Source organism: Miniopterus schreibersii, assembly GCF_964146895.1.
Source record: "Miniopterus schreibersii genome assembly, chromosome: 14".
In the NCBI taxonomy this organism is placed as follows: domain Eukaryota; kingdom Metazoa; phylum Chordata; class Mammalia; order Chiroptera; family Miniopteridae; genus Miniopterus; species Miniopterus schreibersii.
This window is the reverse complement of record NC_138114.1, coordinates 30,035,953-30,049,777: the sequence shown is the minus strand read 5'-3', so window position 1 is coordinate 30,049,777 and position 13,825 is coordinate 30,035,953. Positions and strand designations below refer to the sequence as shown.

The following is a 13,825-nucleotide window of genomic DNA, read 5'->3' as shown; positions in this document are numbered from 1 at the left end:
TCTCAACTTCATGCAAAAAGAAAGAAAAAAAGAAAACAAGGAATTCCTAACACCCCAAAGTTTGGCCACAGATTTCATAAAAATTGATGGACAGGCTCAAGGCATATGTTCTAGACCAGTGTTTTTCAAGCATCAATGTCATAAAATGTATGTGGGAAATACGGCAAAAATATAGGTTTCCAGGATCACTCACAGTTATTTTGAGGGATAGCCCAGGAATCTGGATTTTTAACAAGCAGCTTAGTTTGGCCAACCCACTAAGGTGAACTATATTGTTGCTTGGAACCACTAAGATTTTGGCTTTACCTACTTCAGCAGCATAACCTTGCCCATTCTGACAGATACAAGTAGCGCACACAGAAGCAGCCAAGACCTGCCCTCGCCGCTGCAGCTGAGTTTGGCACCGCGAATAACCCGCTCTCGGGTAGCAGATAACCGGAAAGGTCTTGAGACCCTGAATGAGGGGCAGTAATACTGCAGTAAAGACTTGATGAATTCGCTGACATGCCTAGTCCTTTGACCTTCAACTCTACAACACAAAGACGCATTTTATCAGGGTAATGGGAAGAAGCGTGCTCAGAACCCAGACCATCTAAAATTGGTGCAACTTGGGTGGAGACTTTGAAATCTAGAAGAACCAGGGTTGGTGGCTTGAGAAGCAAAGGGCCTCAGTAAAAATTATGTTAATCATGGGATTGGGGGATTTACAGTTCTCAGGGAGAGCATGATTCTCCAAGATTATTGGAAGGAGATGATGATAACATTGTAATTAACCTAGTTATTAATAACAGGAAAGAAACAAAGGGGAGATAAGCGCATGCTCTGTAAATTTGGGGGGTTGGGGGGAGTTAGCTAAGGTGCTTGCTGTCAATCACACCTGGGAACAGGGGTCATTGGCCAGAAGAGGCATGGCCACTGCAAGTGTGGGAAGGTTTGGGATACTTAATCCCCTGAACAAAGGAATTTACATTCTTGTGCTCTTGGTTCCTCTTACACTCTTGAGACTCTTATTGCTAGGGGTGTACTCTCCTGTATTCGCCCACATGGCCCACTGCCATGTGGACCCCCACACACAGGGGACTAATGGACTGCTGCTAGCCTGATGCTGAACTGGACCCGGCTGCAACATGGAACAGAAACTCTGGACACTGGCTTTGCTTTTAGCTTTACTGAAACACAAGCACTCCAGGTGGCTTTTTTTCTTTTTTCTTTTTCTAAATTTATATTTATTTATTTATTTATTATTTATTTATTTATTGAGAGAGAGAGAGAGAGAGAGAGAGAGAGAGAGAGAGAGGAAGGGAGATGGAGACAGAGAAATATGGACTAGCTGCCTCCTGCACGCCCCCTACTGAGGATCAAGACCACAAACCCTGGAATGGAACCAGTGACCTTGGTGTGACAAATTGAGCAACACAGGCCAAGGCCACAGGTGACTGATCAGTAAGTCTGAACAATGCTGAGCAAGTTGCAATCGGTCCCAAACCCCTGGATCTGCACCTGAATCATTTGGGACATTAAAATATAATAGGAACTATTTCTGGGCCCTGCAACAGACATACAAAATGAGAACCCAGAGCAAGGCTCTAGGAAGATGTGTGTATGTGTAATGTGCGTGTGCCCCAAAGTTTGGGGAACACTGAGTCTGAAATTATATTTTAATCTGGGGCAGAAAGTGAAGAGTTTGGAGCTCGAAAGGTGATAGACCTGGTGGGAGGGGAAAGCTGGACTGGTGGTGGTGGTTTTCAAAGTCTAGCCAGAGGATGACCTGTATTACACTGAATCAATGGAGAGTGTTAAAAAAGGAGTCATCATGGTCACCCCAGATCTCTGCAATCAAAAGAACTAGGAGTGAAGTCTGCAAATATGCATTTTTAACATGCATTCTTGGGTTATTTTAATGTACACAACCATTTAAAATCACAGACCTACACAGTTCTTAACAGTCTTTTAGGGAAAATAGCACCATAATTGACTAATACTTGACTTTCTATGCTTACCAAAACAGAAAATAATTCTCCTATTTTCTCTGCTATTTCTTACACATTTGCAAGGGAAAGCTTCATTTATTTAGTTATTTACTTACTAAGTTACTAATCTCAGTAATAAAACCATAGTAAGGTAATTTTTCAAACGAATTTAGAACTTTGCCTGCAAATGAGGAACTACACAAACAAAAAATACACTTTAGACCTTCAGACTTCACAGCTCTAGCCACAGCTCCCTTCTAAAATTATTAGCAATTGCAAATGATAATAGTAAATGATATTATCAGAAGGAGGTAGCAGGATGTGCTTTTGATAGAAAGCTAATTAGCCATTAGATTCTCTGCCTGACATTTTCATACCTTCTGAGTAAGTTTGTGACTAAACTGAATTTACAAAGCTGTCTATATTTGCAAAATGCTTTTCACTTGTTTGTTTAAAGTAGAAATTACTTTAAAGAGTGCTTTTCTTGTTGTAAATACACTCAGCTAGGCAGAGGTAATATTGTGAGAAGATAACAGAGATATTGGTAGGGAACATAGCTCGAATGGAAAATGTGGACCGGGCCTAATCTAAAACATTAATGACATTTCGAAAAGTTTCATTGAGGTCTACTTGCTTCCTACTTTAAACTCATTCTTCCAAATATATTTTAGATTATAATATTAAAATAATAGTATACAATTTTATACTTAGCATCAACTGATAGCTAAGAATTTAGTACACAAAAATAGTAACTGAATTGAATATTTAAAATTAATATTCTCACACATCTTCCAGAACCCTTTTTTTCTTTTAAAGAAATCCTTTAGTAGAACATTTTTGAAAATTATCATTTTATGGATTTCAGAGAGAGAAAGGGAGAAAGAAAAACATTGATTAGCCACCTCCTGCGTGTGCTCCAACCTGGGATGAAACCCACAACCTGGGTATGTGCCCTGGTCGGGATCAAACCCACCTCTTCTTGGTGTACAGAACAATGCTCCAACCAGCTGCCACACTGCCACGCTGGCCAGGGCAGAAGAACACCTTTTTCTACCAGCATTTCTTTTTAAGAAAATTGAGCTATTAGAAAAGCTTTGGGAGTAGTTTAGAATTACTAATTATTAAATAATAACTGCATAACTGCCAATAATAATTTTAACAGCTACATATATTCTGCTAGGACCTGTGCTTCCAGTATATTCCAGTATATTGTTTTATAATTTTTTTATTATTCTATATAACCTGTAATACACAAATAAAAAACTAAAGAAATGGAAGCATTAGTGTACTGTAACTGTTATTTTACATAAGCATATAGGTTTATATCTTCTTTTTGAACCAGAAACCCTAAAATTATTACTATTTGCTTATTCAAATAGATCAAAATAATATTCTCTTATATTTTATTCTCCCTAAATAGTTATATACGTACGCTCTTTCCTAAGATTTGTTTGGCTTAGGATTTTCCCATGATATTTATAATAATCTGAAGGCCTTAAAATTTTTATCTGGTAATGCAATGTAGAGCCTTTGAGTAGAACTACGAATAGAACTACATAAACTGAGAACCTGCATCTCAGATCCTGTCATTTTAATTCTAGTTTTTGAAGATATAAACATCCTATGTACAAGGTATTGCGTGAAATATTAAGAAGGACAAGAGAATGTTTAACCTAGAACAGTTTGCGGCATGAGGAGGCGGAGAAGGCATGCGATGTACCAATAAGTGAGCCTGGAAAACCAATTTTCTCAAAAGTAAAACGCGGGGTGAATAAATCATGTGCATCTTACTACGAAGGACCCCAAAGCTCCACCAGGGGGCAGCAGAGGAGCGGGGTTTCTCCCACGGGCCGCGGACCCTGGAGACCCGAGGAGCCCCACGTCCTCTGGGGCTTTAACCTTCCCCTCCGTCGCCTTTCCTCTGCCCCCCTTTAATTAAGTCGGGGGGCCCTATACTTATTCGCCCGCGAGCTGACGCTGCAAACCACCAGCAGGCACCGCGGCGCGAAGGGGCCTGCGCCCCGGGGAGGGGGGTCCCCGCAGCCCGCGGCCCAGGAGCCCGGGGCCCCGAGCCTGCTGCAAGCGGGGCAAACGGGCCGCGTGTGAAAATGCCACCCGGGCTCAAGTCTGACGAAGACCCGGGGTCCCCAGGCCGTTTGATCTTCGCTCATCAAAGCGAGTCCTGAAGACGCTTCGTGTTACACGCCGGTGCGCTGGCGCGGCTGCGACACCAAAGCGCAGCGCCGGGAGCACCCCCGGGGCGCGCGAACCCCCAGACCGGGAGGCTGGGCGGGTGCCAGGCACCCAGGGCCTGCCACCTGGGGCGTCGCGGGCACTAGAGGCTGGGCATGAAGGGCAGGGCAAGGCTGGGGGGGGCGGGGGGTCTGGGTCTGCCCCCCGAGTTTCCTCCCTTGCCTCCCTCCCCCCCTCTCTACGCCCGAGCGCATCTGACAGTTATTCGCGTGGCCTCAGGGTGGTGAAGAGTCCTTCACTTATTACACAGGCCCCCTGCCCTGCTCAGAGTCGATGGTTCTGTTTCCTGCCTACTCCTTGGCCACTCCCTGGCAGCTGGAAGGCAGGGGCTGGGGACACTAAAGTGTGTTCAACCCTTTCTGTTCTTCCACCTCAAGGCCCCATTACAACTAGTCGGCTTGAGATTCAGGAATACTTGAAAATAGTCAGCTCTAAACCACGACAATCCATTTTGTGAAAGAAAATTTCTCTCACTCTCTTGCTTTCTCACCTGCTGCGTGTGTGTGCGCGCGTGTGTGTGTGTGTGTGTGCGTGTGTGTGTGTAAGACCAACACCAACACTCAGTTAAAGGGCTTGACCAAGGTCCCATATTTGCCAGCCAGCCAGCAGCTGTCACCCCAGCAGGCCCCAGGCTCCTGACAGCAGGCCACAATGCCGCTCTTGGCCATGACCCTTGGACAGCACCTGCCTCGTAAAGGAACTCAGTGCCCTGGAGGAAATCCATTTTTCTCTAGATTTGGAGACAGTTTCAAGAGGATCTTGCATCCTGCTTTCCGTTGTCGCTGGCCGATCTTCACGGTGGGAAATGTCAAACCCTTTAGGGAAATGTTAGGGGGGGTATTTTGTACTCCCTGTAACTACACACCATGGCCCTTTCTGAATGTCAGCACAACAGGAAAGGTCCTCTCTGACTTTTAGTCAAAAGTTCCTAGGTCTGGGGTCTATTCGCAGATTAGTCTTTAATACCCCACTCCTTTAAGTGGGATATAAAACATAGCCTTCTGAGCTGGGTTAGAAAGCTGCCCTGGAGCCTGGTTTATCGGGGCTGGCCATCTCCGCTGACCAAACAAACATAATCATTATCAAATCTCACCTTCTCTGTGTACTGAGAGTGCAGAACAGCCTAATCCAGCCTCCTGGGAGTCGTAACAGGGGCCTGGTCCAAAACTCTTTTAACATCATGAAGAACATTAAGACCAAAATCTTTTAAAGGCCAATGAGAAAGTCGTAATATATTTTTTTTAATTTTTGCTAAACTCAAAGGAGAAATCCCTACTATGAATTCAAGATTGGTACCAACAAAAATATTGGCAACACTCACCATAAGGAATGACATTTATGCAATGTTTTCCTAGCGAAGTAAAATTAAATGGCAACTGATCTGCCTCCTTTGATTTACCGAAGAGATAAAGTGAAAGGAGGAAAGAAAGGAGGGAAGGAATGAATTTAAAATGCAACAGTCACATAAGAATCTCAAACAACAAAAAGTTTGCAAATGCCGCAGTATTCTGGGGAATGCCTTTGTCTGTATGTCTTCCTCATGGATGAAGAGGTTAATGAGTGTCCCATGCCTGGCATAGAGCACTTAAAATGTTGAGGAGAGCACATATTACCACGTCATTCCTGAGTTATGAGGTTTCCATTCCACTTTGGTAAACATATTTTACCTATTTTAAAATTTAATACAAAATATTAAACTTACTGCATTAGTTATGGTCATATTTAAACCAGATCAAATAGGAGCCAGGGTTCCCTACAGAATTAAATAAACTAGGTTTAATAAGCGAAACGCACCTGCCCCCACTCCCACCACTGTCACCAGCTGTAGGAGGGACTCAGAGTCATGGGAACCCTCTCCCCCGAAGGCTTGTTTGTCGGGGTTCCTGAACCTTTTTCTGTTCTCCCCATGACCCAATATGTGCCCAAATAGAACCCGTTTCAGACAAATTGTAACCTCATTCCCATGTAAGTATATTTGTTTCCCCAACTACTTGTAGGTTGAAAGCTTCCCAAAGGTACTAGGGTAGAATTTTGCCTACAGTAGGAACTCACCGAATTTTAATTGGCTGCTGATGGAACAATGAACATCACTTTACCTCCTTACCCATCCTGCTCTTTCATTGCCAGCGAGCAACCTCAGGCATGGAAAGGATTTTCAGATGGAGACTCCACCGAAAAAGTAAATTTTCCTACTTGGAACAAAGAGTTGGCTTGCTCCACACTCGCCTGGCTCTTTCCTACATAATTTCTCTCCTGTATATTGTGTGAGCTTGCCTCCCCTCCCCTTACCTCACTCAGTTATTTGAAGATAATAGAGTCCTCATGTTTTATCACACATGCCAAATACCATGCTTCGCACATAGTAGGAACGCAGATATTGACCAATTCATTGTCAGCTTTCAAATCACGACAACTTCAGGAGCAACTTGGAAAGTGACAGAGGAAGTAGGGCCAAGTCCGCTCTTACAATCCTACTCTTGGCTTAGCTCCCCTGACTGAATTCAACTGGTTCTGCCCAAACTTAATGAGTGTGAAACCCCAACAACCATACATATTCAGGAATCAAGATGGATTTATGCAACATACCCCCCCTTTTAAGGTTTTCCTTATGTTGATTAAATTGTTCCACTTTTTTATGCCCCTAGACAATGGTTTTGTTTGTGAATCCAAGTTCCTAATGGACTAAATTTGTTAAATGTATCAACATGCACCATATCTTGCAAAAAGAGGAAAAGAGATTGGTCTTTAATGTGGCACAAGCATATTTTTAGAAATATTTAAGATAATGGGACTAGAAAGAAACATTTTCACACTTCCCAAGGTCAGGGAATTCTTTCTCCACGTTTCAACATCTTAAGAACTTAACACGGACTGTAGGATTTGATAATATGGCATCTAAAATTTCTTATGCCTTTACCCTATAATACTTCCCCATCTTTATAAACTTCAAGTCAACTAAAAATAGGGCCATATCTGTCCAAAGGAAACCTGGTTCATTGCTGATTCTCAATAAAATGTATGCTTACTTATTTGTTTCTTAGGCTCTTTTTTTAAAAAAAAGCTAATATAAACAACCTCCCCTTTGTATCAAGTTTTCAATTTGTTCTCAAACTTTCTAGAGTAGTGGCCAAATATAGATCCTTGTATGTGTTTATTGTAAAACCTAAAGAAATATATGCGATTTAACCTATGTTAAAATTTCAAGTAGAGTTATTAATAAGCCAGAGGAGATTTCACAGGATAGATGGAACTTGGGATGGGAGGGTATCAGTGTAGTTAGAGGCATTACTAAAGGATTGTTTAGAAGATGTTCTTAATATGACCTCTGAAACCCAAGAAACCAGAACACAGACCATTACAGACTTTAAAATACATATATACCCTCCCTGTCTTAACTTCAGGATTATTGTACTTGAAGACTGTAACTGGCTATACTTTGTCACAGTTCCGGTGGCAGACACAACAGGTCAGTGTGTAACTATAAATCCCGTTGAGTTTAGGGAGCACAAAATACATAATATACAACAGTGATTATTCAACCACCTTTTTCTTTTCTAAACTTGCATAGCAGTTGTCCATTTTCTGACACATCAACCAGTTTTAAAAAGAATTGTATACCTTTCTTATCTTCTATTATTACTGTAATTAGAATAATGTCATAAATATTTGTATTCACTGTGCCCCTCCCCCTAAAGGGCAACAACCTAAGGAGTAGCCCAATGCCAGGGATGAAGCCTAGTCCTACCCTTCAGGTTGCTGCCTTTTTTTTTTTTCTTTTTTTTTTTCATTTTAAACACGTTTATTTAAACAAGATGCTTGACGGGAAGGGAAAACTACCTAGGATTCATTTCTTTTAGAGCAACTTATCCCTACTTAAAGACCGATTGCCCTACATGTAACAACCATGTGCAGAAAAGTTATAAAATTGTCCTGTTTTACAGTAAGTGAAAAACATTAAAATTCTCCAATTGGACAAGGTGTGCAAGGACTTTAATAGTTTGTTGTTGTTAAACAGTGAGAGCAAAATAACTTACAGGAATATAAAGATAAGAGCTGAATGAGAACGCCACCAGTGGAGAAACTTATTTTGTTCAAAAAAATAATATCCTATGTATCAGCAGGACAGCATTCTTAGGCACTCTTATTTTTATGCACTAATTTAAATGACATCTAATTCTCTTTCTGATTCTTTTTTTTTAACTTTTTATAATTTTTATTTTTGTTTAAAGTATTACAGATGTCCCTTTTTCTCCCCAATGACCCGTCCCCCCCCCCAGTCCCCCTCCCCACCATTGCCCGTGTCCTTGGGTTGTGTATATATGCGCATAAATTCTCTGGTTACTCTCCCCCTCCACCCCCCGCCCCCCTCCATCCCTCTGACATTCGTCAGTCTCAACTATGCTTCCATGTCATTGAATCTATTCTGCTCGTCAATTTATTAAGTTCTTTAGATTCCACGTATAAGCGAGATCATGTGATATTTTCCTTTCCCAAGCTGGTCTCCTGTCCCCTCCCTAGAGGGGGTACTTCCTTCGTCCGGGAAAGGTCTGACCTGGGCTCAGACACAGGCCCGCAGGCTCTGCGGCAGGAAACACTCCTGAGCAAGTCAGGTGCCGAGCCTTCGGCGCGTACCTGCCGCGCGCCCGGCCGCGGGGAGGGCCGGGGAGGGCCGGGGAGGGCGGCCGCCTGCGGGCCGGTCCCCTTGGGCTCCGGCCACTTTGATCTCGCCCGTCTGCCTAATCAAGTTCATCTACTGCCCAGGCTGCTCAGATTCAAAGCACCCCATTAAGCGGCTGATTATCAGATGGTCATTTCCCTCTTCCCTCCACCCGTGATCTCATTTCCAAATGCCAGTCTCTCGCCTCCCTCTCCAAACTTCCCATCAAAAGGGAATTAGCTCTTCTTCCTTTCAACCCTCTTTGATGTGCAAACATCCTTCCATTTGCATAATTTTCTCGCGGTGGCCAAGGGGGGGGGGAGCGGAGAAAGGAAGGAGGGGGCTTTAACTAACTGAAAGCCAAGAACCTCCTCCCGCGTCTGCAGACCGTGACTCCAAAGGGTTAATCAGCAGCTCGCGGCCGGTGAGGGGTTTGCTGGAGACTTAGTCGCTGACCAGGTGGGGTTTCATACTGAATAATATTTATGCGCGCACGGACCTGAGCCGGGGAGACGGGGAAAGTGCTTTTGGCAGAAAGCGCCGCGGTCCCCACTCGGGAAGGATTTCAGACCCCGGCACCCAACTTCCCCGCAAGGCGAGGGCGCCGCAGCCCGCAGCCCGCAGCCCCGCCTCCCTCCCGCACGTATCAGAACTGCCGCTCCCTGCGCGGGTGACGATCACCCCGAAGGTCGCCGGTCCAGGGGAACCACTGCGCCAGGGAGGGGCGGGGTGAGGAGTGTCAAAGGCCCCTCCGTGTACACAAACACACCCCCTCGCAGCCCCTCCCAAAGCTTTGAAATCCCATCCCGGCTTTGTTGTCTCCCCGGAGGGGCCGAGCGCTCGCAGCCGCCGTATAAAGGCGGCGAGGTGGCGGTGGCGGCGCAGAGCTCCGTGCGCCCCGCAGCCCGGACCGGGGACCGCTGGAGGCTCCCGGAGCCCTGACTGGCAGGCGCGCCCCAGGCACGGCCTGCTGGGGACCAGGCTCGCAGAGCCGCAGCCTCCTTCCTCTCTCCCTCTCGGTCTCCCCGTCTCCCTCGAGCTCTGAGATGAAGGTCCTGGGCGCGGTGGGGGCGGCTCGGGTCTTGGTCGCCCTGGTGGCAGCGGCTCTTTGCGGCCACCCTCCGCGGGCAGCGAGCGCCACCTTGAACTCGGTTCTCAATTCCAACGCCATCAAGAACCTGCCCCCGCCGCTGGGCGGCGCCTCCGGGCACCCAGGCTCCGCGGTCAGCGTGGCCCCGGGAGTGCTGTACGACGGCGCGAACAAGTACCAGACCATTGACCACTACCAGGTAAGGAGGGCCTCGGGGACCCGGCGACGCCGCGCCCCTGGCGAGGGGCCGTCTGGGAAGAAGGGCGCAGAACGTGCCGCGCGCGGGGCCGGAGCGTTCGGGCGCCGCGTTTGGGAGCAGTGGGCGGCAATGCCTTTTGCACAGGTGGGCAGAAACGGTCGGCGAGGAGCGCCGGGGTTCAGGGAGGCGGGCCCTGGGGGCCCAGGTGCGTCATGCCCCCCCGCCCCTTCCCGCAGCCCTACCCGTGCGCGGAGGACGAGGAGTGCGGCGCCGACGAGTACTGCGCGCGGCCCAGCCGCGCGGGGGGCGCGGGCGCGCAGGGCTGCCTGGCCTGCAGGAAGCGCAGGAAGCGCTGCATGCGCCACGCCATGTGCTGCCCCGGCAACTTCTGCAAGAACGGTGAGTTCCTTCGCTCCCCGGACTCCAGCGCCCCCCCCCCCCTTTGCTCGCCTGCAGGTGCGAGAAGACCTCACCCCGAGGCCGCTGCGGCGCCGCCTCCAGAGGGGTGCGCTGCGCCACGCTGCCCTGAACCGGCTCCCTCACTAGGTTTACCTCGGAGAGAAAAGTACAGAGGGCTCCGAGTATCTTTTCTTTCCCTCTGTGCCCCTCAGTGACGTAAAACGACGGCTTACCTCGGAGTGGACCCCTCCTTAAAAACTGGTCTGGGTCAGCCTGGGTGTCAATTGAGAAAGAAGATGGGGAGGGAGGTTGGGTGGCGCACAGAGACCAAGGCAAGCGCCCTTGCTGTTTACCTGCCCTGTTCATTTTTCTTACAGTGCCTTCTCAGGGCTCTGCCAGTCCGGCCTCTCCCTCGTGATCCCTGTTGAAGCTGTTGGCAGCCAGCAGACAGCGATTTTTCTGGGCTGGCCATCCTTAAGGGAGACCTTGCTCTCCTCCATCCTGGCTTCTCCCCCCTCCCCTCTGCCCCCACCTCCTGCTACCTTAAAATAAGTATTCCTCCCCACAACCACAGATCCCCTAAAATTTAATGTCTCAAAGAGGTAGGCTCAGACAGCCAAAGACGACTCCAGAAATAAACTGAAGTGTGGCGAGCCTCCTTAGGACCCAGTAATACTCCAGGATGAACTAACTAGATCTCTGTAATATAGAAATTACACAGTAAAGTAACTGGTGGGTGAGATTGCATTCTTCCAGGGAGCTTAACTTAGTCTTCCATTTGCTTAACTTAGTCTGGAAGTACTCATATAGCACCAAGGGCAGAGAAGTTATTTTTAAAAACTATGTTTTAAGTTACGGATTTTCTTTTCCTCACCCCATGGGTGATATTAAAGTGGCCAGAAATCTCACTGTCGCTTCCCCAGTTGGTAGGAAAGTATTGTAAGCGGCTATATTGGAGATGTGGCATATGACTGCACAATGTACACATTGTTGCTTCTGCCCATCTGGGGAGTTTTGCACTAACACTAGGGAGGAAGTTAGGCTTGTGTTTAAAATCATGTCCCTGCGATGAGGTCTCTCAAGTTGGTGCAGGCATAACAGACTGCCCCTGTCACAGCTGTAAGCAGTAACACACTACAGCTCGGGAGTTAACCACCACCTCCTGCTTCCTCAGGAATATGCATGCCTTCTGATCACAATCATTTCCACCGAGGGGAAATCGAGGAAACCGTTATTGAAAGCTTCGGTAATGATCACAGCACCCTGGATGGGTACTCGAGAAGAACGACACTGTCTTCAAAAATGTATCATACCAAAGGTAGGTCTAGGGACCTTAAGACTCATTCTGATCGTTAGCACATCAGAAGTGTCTTTTGGATTATCTTAAATAATGCCGCTTTAGCGGTGACGGTGTACTTTTCTCATTGTCTCTTCTTTCCTAGGACAAGAAGGTTCTGTCTGTCTCCGGTCATCAGATTGTGCTACAGGGTTGTGCTGTGCTAGACACTTCTGGTCCAAGATCTGTAAACCTGTCCTCAAAGAAGGTCAAGTGTGCACCAAGCACAGGAGAAAAGGCTCCCATGGGCTGGAGATATTCCAGCGTTGTTACTGCGGGGAAGGTCTGTCTTGCCGGATACAGAAAGATCACCATCAAGCCAGTAATTCTTCTAGGCTTCACACCTGTCAGAGACACTAAGCCAGCTGTCCAAACACAGTGGACTCCTTTATATAATATATGCTATGAGAACCTTTTGTGACTTTTGCCAGCTCAATCCTTAAGGATGTACAAAGTCTGTGGTTACAGTTAAGCATTCCAATAATACCTTCTGAAAATCGGAGTGTAAGAGCTTTGTTTCTTTATGGAACTCTCCTGTCAATGGTTGCAGTAAATTACTGTGTTGTAAATTCTCAGTGTGGCACTTAACCTGTAAATGCAACAAAACTTTTAATTATTTTTTTTCTAAAGGTGCTGCACTGTCTATTGTTCATCTTGTTATGTAAATTTTTGTACACACTGATTGTTATCTTGATTCTGATAAATATTCTATATTAGATTGTAATAAATAATTTTAGCTTATACTTTCTAAATGCCTAACCCTTTCCCCTTTTAATTCTAGAATATAGAATGCAAGGAACTTTTGGAATGACAAATGATAGATATCGAAAATTTATCATGAAAATACTAGCTTATTTTCTGAAATGTACTATCTCAGTGCTTAGATTACGTATATATCTCTCTCTAGGCTGCAGTCGTCCTTGAAATAAAATTTTACATTTAATACCATGAAATGCTACAAGTATAGATAAATTTTGACATTGTGATCTTAGGGGGGGTGTTCTACAGGGACAGAAATGTGACATATTTAGAGATAATCAGAGAAAGATATTTCCAAATGTAAGACAAAATTGACCAACTTTTGAGTAATTTTAAAGAAAAATGCATTCTTCATTGACAAGCTCAAATGATCATGGTGGATGAGATTGAATCTTGCATTACTACTTTCAAAAATAGTTTCCAATAAGTTAATAATATCTACCCAAATGGTTAATAACTAATAGGTAGCAAAGGAAATTTCCAACAAAAGTCATTCCAGAGCAAAGGACTTGATAGTTAGCAGGAAGAGGCTGTGTATGTATAGAAATACAATTAACAAGTACATGCAGATTTTGTACCAAGTCAGTTAATCTGAAGTATCTGAAATGCTGTTCCATGCCAGGAAGACTTGTTCTAATTACTTTGATTATAAAAATAATTATTCAATAAAACCCACAAGCCCTCCTTCATTATCTTCTTTTCATCTCTTGCTAGGTGAGTTCAGTATTTCCATTTTTGCTTAACCTGAATCCTGTTGATTATAATAAGGATACAGGCATATCGTTTAAAAGAAAGCCCACAGAGATGAAATCAGACTGGCTTCTGCATTTTTACCTGCCAACTCTGATACTGGCAAATCTAATACTGGGGAAGGGAAAAGCAAGTGTCTCAATTTACACTTATTCTGTAATACACTAAAGCCTACCTCAAAACCACAAAGTGCTGGGTGTAAGGCACTCCAGAGGACAGTGACTGATCAACAAGCTTCCTTAAATAACGCAGACGCCCTTGAGTGTTTGTTGGTTTAGCTCTCCCGGAAGTGGGTCAGTTTCTCGGGGCGCAGCCAAAGGGCCACGCGGGGTGGCTGGCTCTTCACTGAGAAGGGGCCTGGCAGGATGTCTGCTGTTACATTCCTTTTGTCTGGAAGTTTCAGCTTCCTCAC

The 13,825-nt window shown here is 45.6% G+C and overlaps 1 protein-coding gene across 1 annotated transcript; it reads left to right on the top strand.

The window, feature by feature from the left end:
- Positions 1 to 9,715: 9,715 nt before the first annotated feature.
- On the top strand, positions 9,716 to 12,645 carry DKK1 (dickkopf WNT signaling pathway inhibitor 1). The gene is made up of 4 exons (XM_081157877.1): positions 9,716 to 10,169; positions 10,406 to 10,568; positions 11,743 to 11,886; positions 12,011 to 12,645. Exons 1-4 carry the CDS (start codon positions 9,927 to 9,929, stop codon positions 12,262 to 12,264), a joined length of 804 nt encoding a protein of 267 aa, XP_081014003.1. The 5' UTR covers positions 9,716 to 9,926; the 3' UTR covers positions 12,265 to 12,645.
- The last annotated feature ends 1,180 nt before the right edge of the window (positions 12,646 to 13,825 follow it).